The sequence below is a fragment of the Delphinapterus leucas genome, chromosome 5 (assembly GCF_059928025.1).
Source record: "Delphinapterus leucas isolate spDelLeu-1000000601 "Yukka" chromosome 5, BTC_Dleu_Yukka2, whole genome shotgun sequence".
Lineage (NCBI taxonomy): Eukaryota > Metazoa > Chordata > Mammalia > Artiodactyla > Monodontidae > Delphinapterus > Delphinapterus leucas.
The window spans coordinates 97,084,748-97,090,747 of NC_143133.1; the positions used below are offsets into that span (position 1 = coordinate 97,084,748).

Consider the following 6,000-nt stretch of genomic DNA (forward strand, 5'->3'; position numbering starts at 1 on the left):
GTCATAGACTACGAGTGATGAAGTGGAAGTGGGATCAGAGTTTTGAAGAAAGTGGAGAATGAGAGAGGCCAGAAAAGGAGTGTTAAGGAGTAGCATTAAAGGCCAAGTAAGTCTGGAGGCCAGGAATTTACAGCACGACATCAATCCATGTCACTGGGAGATTCCCCTCTGCCCCCAAGAGTGTAACAGCCCTGCTACGCAGGGTGGCCACTAAGACTGGAAGCAGAGGCAAATACCTATAAGTGGCTTATTAATATGCATGACAGTACATGATTAGATAATATTTTCCATTTCCAGACTTTATGGCCACCTTATAGATTCCAAAGAGGGAAAATATAGTTAGACTAAGCTAGGTTTGGGTTTTAGCAAGAAGAAAAATGGGGCAGGAGTTTGGGGAATATTATCATAAAAATGATTCATGTGATAAATCAAGAAGCCCAAATCAGATATTAAAGAAGTAAAAGCAAGAGGCTATTCAGTGGAGGTACTTAAAAAATAGTTGTGGTGGGATCCACAAAGTAAAAAAAAGCTAAGAGGGTAAGGAGTACAGTCCAAGAATTGGAGATTTTAAGATTTCAGATGTTGAAAGGTTCTTGGTGATGGAAAGAGTCAAGGCATGGCCATGGCATCAGGTGGTTGAAATGGAGTGAAATGGTGTGTTCTAGGAAGCTGCCCGCCGCCCCCAGAAAAGTGCCCTGTTTTTTGCATTTGCCAATTTCCATGGTGTAAATATTCCCATCAAGGCTGATTTCAAGATAATGGTGTTGATGTCACTGAATGTGGAGTTGGGAAGAAATGCACACATTTCACCAGCTGGTGGAAACTGGCTCCAGTATTATTAGAAAATGTGGGTGTGAGGAAACTGAGAGACAGTATTCAAGTGGACTTGAATTCATCTAGGATGATGGTGGGACGTGGGAGTGCAGAGGAAACTGTGAGATCGATGTGGATCTTCAGTCAATAATGAGGAGTGAGTAAGAGGGGAGCAGAGTTCGGTCTCAAGGAGCATAGGAGGAGAGCTGGACGTGGAGATAGCAAACCTCACCCTGGATCAGGACAGTCATCTCTAGCAGGCATCAAGTTATCCAAACTGAGTGTTTTACACACTTTGCATAGATTATTTCACTTAATGCCCAAACAACCCAAAGAGGTAGGTGTCATTATTACCCTCATTTTAGAGACAAGGAACCTGAACAAAAGCAGGCTAGGTAATTTGCCCAAGGTAACAAGCCAATGGGGATTTGAACCACAGCAATCTGGAGTTCAAACCAGTGGGCAATTATCTAGAAGCTACACTGGGGAATGGGGGAGGGCTGCAGTGTGGGAGAATGCACAGCTTCTACTCCAAAGGGCTACTTCAGAGAAGTAGTTGCGTCTACTTCTCCACTTGTGTCTTCAAAAGAAGAGCCAAGTTTTAGCTAGGGCAAAGAGGAGGCCGGAATATTCTCCAGGGAAAATGGAGCAGGGTTACCATTGCAAAGGGCTCTAGGCTGCACAATGAAAGACTTTGTGGAGGAAGGAAACAGTGAGCGCTGCTCAACCAGGGGGAAGTGCAGAGTCTCAGGGGTCAGAAACTATGAGCCTATGGCTTGTTGATTGTTCTCAGTTTTCTGTTTCTCTGGCTGTGGTTCTTTCTCTCAGCAACAGGCACAAAGAGGGCCTGAGGTTATTTCCAACATTGCTTATCAAAACATGCATTTGACATTGATAATAAGTGCTTTTCTAATATGGAAAGCAACTTTGTCCATGAAGATGCAGGAATCTGATTATTGAAAGTTATTAATAATAAATATTTATCAAATTGGCAAGAAGGGATGAACTTTGCTGAAATAAAATAGGCAAATCCTTATGAAATGCAAGTACAGCTGCATTATCACTGCAATCGCTGTGTAGCATCACCGTTTTTGCTCTGTGATTTCTACCACTGACTCGGCGCTCTAATTTTTACCTTGAGTTAGTGAACTGTGCTTGTATTGAAATGTGGCTGCACTGCCAAGGCAGTAACCACATGCAGCTTGAAATGTGGCTAGTCTGAACTGAGATGTGCTGGGAATATAAAACATACACCAGACTTTGAAGACTTGGTTTGAAAAAGAATGTAAAATATCTGATTAATATTTTGTGTTGATTACATGTTGAATGATAGTAATTTGGATATTTTGTGTTTAGTAAAATATATTATTAAAATTAATTTTACCTGTTTCTATTTTCCCTTTTTTAATATGGCTACTAGAAAACTTTAAATTACATTATGTGGCTTACTCATGAGGCCCACATTCTATTTCTGTTTAGCCCTCCTGGTCTCTGTCCTCCCATCTTTGAGGGCCAGGGCCCCTTGGGAGCTCTGCACGTAGTTGGGCTTAGGAAGTTTTTGACTGGGTTGATGAGTTACCTCCAGGAAGAGGGCAAACTGAAAAGATGCTCCTTTCTGATTCTAGATTGTTCTACCATTGGCGTTTAAGTTCTGTGTACTCCATGTTCTTTAACTGCAAATGTGGGGGAAAAAAAAAACAAACCCAAAACACATCTGTTTGCCACCATGGGAAACCAGAACCGTGCCATCTGACTGAATTTGCTTAGGCCTCTTTTGAAGTACCGTAGCGATATGGGCCATGATTCTCCTGTTCTCAAGACAGTGCTTCTTTTCATTACATCAGTGCTCTCAATTTATTTCCAGACAATCTTTTTCTACCATTCCTCCTCTGCTGCCTTTAAAAAATATGAACTACTTTATTTTCTTTTTGTGTACTCGTGTGTCTACAATTAGCATCTGGCTTCAAATTCTGTTCCTTCATGTCATAGTTGGCTGACCATGGGCAAGTTGTTGAATCTCCCTAGGCCTCAATCTCTTCATTTTAAAAATGGGGATGATAATAGTACTGACCTCACAGTTTTGTAGCAAGGACTAAATGAATTAGTGCCTAGGAGGTGCTTAGAACAGGGCCTGGCCTATGACGACGGTTCAATTAGTGCGAGCTATCTTTATAATCCTCCCCTTCTTAGTACTTCAGCTTTCATCTGCTCAGCTCTTGCCATCTTCACCCAAGCAGCTTCACTCTTGAGGAACTGAAATACAACAATGCCCATCTGACTCTCCGCTCCTGTGATAGATGATAAGCCCTGTGTTGTCTTTTGAGATGGAAGCTAAATATCCTGTCTTCTGAGATGGCCAGGTCACTTTGGGTACTGTGTCAGCCATCCTGGGGAGGTGGACCCTCAAACCCTAATTCAGAAGCTCCGTCTCAGGTGAGAAGGGGAGGGAGCTCATTCCTCTTTGAGCTGCAGTCCTTAAGGTCTCAGATGAGAACTGTGTGGATGCCTCTGGGGAGTAGGCATGGAAAACAGCTTCTGCTCAGGGAAGGGACCTGGAGGGGTCAGGAGCCAGCCCTGGAGAGAAGCCCATATGAACAGGAATACATTGTGCTTTGTAAACAAACAGTCTTATTAATTGCATGCCATGCTTTTTTGGTTTTGTTATCCTCCAGCCTTTAACAAAAAGGTGGAGACCAGGGGGGGAGAAAGAGTGCTATGGGAAATTAAGAGATGTGTTTGAGAAGAATGGAAGTTCTGTGTGTGTTTGGGGATGGGGAGCATTGCTATCAAGTTGGTTAGCTTGCCTGCAGGGTGATCAGGCCTGGACCCCAAAAGTCATACTGTAGGTTTTTTCTTTTGGACTTGTGTCTCCAGGAAGGGATACCCAAACTCTCCTCCTTGGGGAGGGGTAGGGTATATGCTGGCTGCAGCAGCAGAAAAGGGCTTAAGTTCTCACATTTCAATAAATGGTCATTTACTTAATCTTTCTGTTTGCAGTAAGGCACCTCACACCCTCTCTTCCCCTATCACCACCACCACCCACCCCCATCCCAAGCTAGGCCTGGGGTCCTCAGATATGGAGCCCTCTAGTTCAGTGTTTCACCAGAATAATCTTTCTGTCTCTCAGCCAGCTTCTGCCTGATATCAGCTCACTTTCCATAAGGGAAAGGGGAAAAAGTGGGAACTCCTTTCCACCAGGAAATTCTTCCTTTCTTGCCACATGGGGAAAGATAGAGGTTAACTACCATTGAAAGAAATGCACAGAGAACTGATGAATTGTTGGCAAATACCAATTTCCAGGAAGAAGCAATTAACAAAATTTGAGCACTGTCAAACACTAAGTGCTTATTTATTATCTCATCCAATGCTCATAGCAATTCTACAGGAAGGTTTTAGAAGTTCCATTCTACAGTTGAAGAAATCGAGGCTTGGAGCTGCCAAGCAACCTGTAAAAACCAAGCCACCGGTTTGGACAGAGCTGGGAACCAAGGCTGGTCTCACTGCCAATCTCGCAACCTTAGACTACCTGCTTTTATTTGCAAAGTATGTGACTGAAATTAGCAATAGCAGCTGAAGGTGTGGGCACAGAAAGCCCAGCCTGTAGGTATTTGGCAATGGCAGGATTCGAGTTGTTTGCACTGGTTGAGGTATGGTCATCTCTGGAGGCTCTCATGACCTAGATGAGTGGCCTAGATGACCTGGGTCTGTCCCTGCGGCGCCCTATCTTGGAATCAGCCTGCACTCATGGGCAGGGGCCAGTGAACCTGCACTAGGCTCAGTCTTTCTCAAGTGAGAAAAAAAATTACAGCTAGTAAAGCAGTGCCACATCTTGCAGTCTCATCTTGGAGAGAGAGCTTTTTATTAAGGCTCTGTAAGTCACTGAAATAGTCTTCCAGGTCTCACTGATGTGATATTGAACATTTTTTAAAAGAGCGTAGTATGGGAAATCTGTGTACCTTGTGCTCAATTTTGCTGTGAACGTAAAACTGTGTACCTTGTGCTCAATTTTGCTGTGAACGTAAAACTGTGTACCTTGTGCTCAATTTTGCTGTGAACGTAAAACTGCTCTTTAAAAGTCTTATTATAGAATAAGTAAGCTTATTCTCCTTTGTGGCCTTTTCCTTCCCCCACCCCTCCCCCAAGGAAAAAGTTGTTTTTTTCCTTTAACCTTACTAACAGAGTTTAAGAGACTGAAGCCTGGCGCACAGTGTTACTTGTCCTACAAGGTGCAGCAAATTCAAATGCTCAAAGCCCTCCAGGTGCACTTGCCGGGCCCCCTCCTTCCGGCGAGTTTCTGGGGCAGATGGGAAGTTTCTTTCCTCAATTTCCCCTAATACCTGGCCTTTAGTTGGCACTCAGGCAACACTTGCTGAATGAATGAAGGCGGAAAAGAAGGGTTTGGGGGACCTGCAGAGGGTGGGCTGGGGAGAAAAAGAGAGAGAGAGAGAGAGAGAGGTGAGAAGGTCCCGGAGTATAGAAAAGAGAGCAGCCGGCAGGGCGGGCGTGATGTCAGCAGGGCAGGAGAGAGGACAAGGGCCCGCAGGCCCGCACTTACCCCAGGAAGGTGAGGAACCGCGGGTCCGTGGCCAGATTGGCGTCGATGGTGAAGGACAGGAACGCAGGACTCACCAGATGCACTGGCCGCTCGGTGGAGAAAACCAGCACCACGACGTCCTCAGCTGGCGCGAGTTCCGCCAGGGCGCCCGGGGAGCAGGGACACAGCGGCCCCAGGAGCAGCAGCAGCCGCAGCGGCAGCCCGGGCTTCCAGCTCAGCAGCATCTCGGGCTCACCTGGCGGCCCCACCCGCCAGGGGTGCGCAGCGACCGTCGAGACCCGGCGTACTTCCTCCTGCCGGCCACAGCGTCCTTCTCTCCTTTCCGCCGCCCTCTCACTCCTCACCCCTCCCACTGCTCCCTCTCCACCCGCCCCGCCTCCCCGCTCGCTCCCACCTCCTTGCGCGCTTTCCCCTCGGCGGTGGTCACGTCCACTTAAGAAACCACCCACACCTATTTGAGGACGTGGCTAGGATCCAAGCGCCCGGGAGGCCTGGGGAGGGAGCTCCCGGGGAGGAGCGCTGGGCATCCCGGATCGGCTTCCTGAAGCACAATGTCCGGTGAGCGCTGGTGAGAACGCCAGTGGTGCCCTCTTCCAGGTCCTCGCCTGTGGCGCCTGGTCTTCTGACCTCAA

At 46.7% G+C, this 6,000-nt stretch overlaps 1 protein-coding gene across 9 annotated transcripts in view; it reads right to left on the bottom strand.

The window, feature by feature from the left end:
• Window positions 1-5,719, bottom strand: part of HPSE (heparanase) — a 33,792-nt gene extending 28,073 nt beyond the window's left edge. The window contains exons 1-2 of one of the 9 annotated variants that reach the window (XM_089912181.1): window positions 5,369-5,717; window positions 5,151-5,234 (exon numbers count right to left, since the gene is read on the bottom strand). In XM_089912181.1, the coding sequence (XP_089768307.1) occupies window positions 5,151-5,234; window positions 5,369-5,592 (308 nt within the window). In that variant the 5' untranslated portion in view covers window positions 5,593-5,717. Of the gene's footprint in view, window positions 1-2,392; window positions 5,120-5,150; window positions 5,235-5,368 lie in introns of those variants that run through there. The other 8 variants (XM_089912183.1, XM_089912180.1, XM_089912182.1 and 5 more) reach the window with 8 other exon arrangements.
• Between the last annotated feature and the right edge of the window lie 281 nt (window positions 5,720-6,000).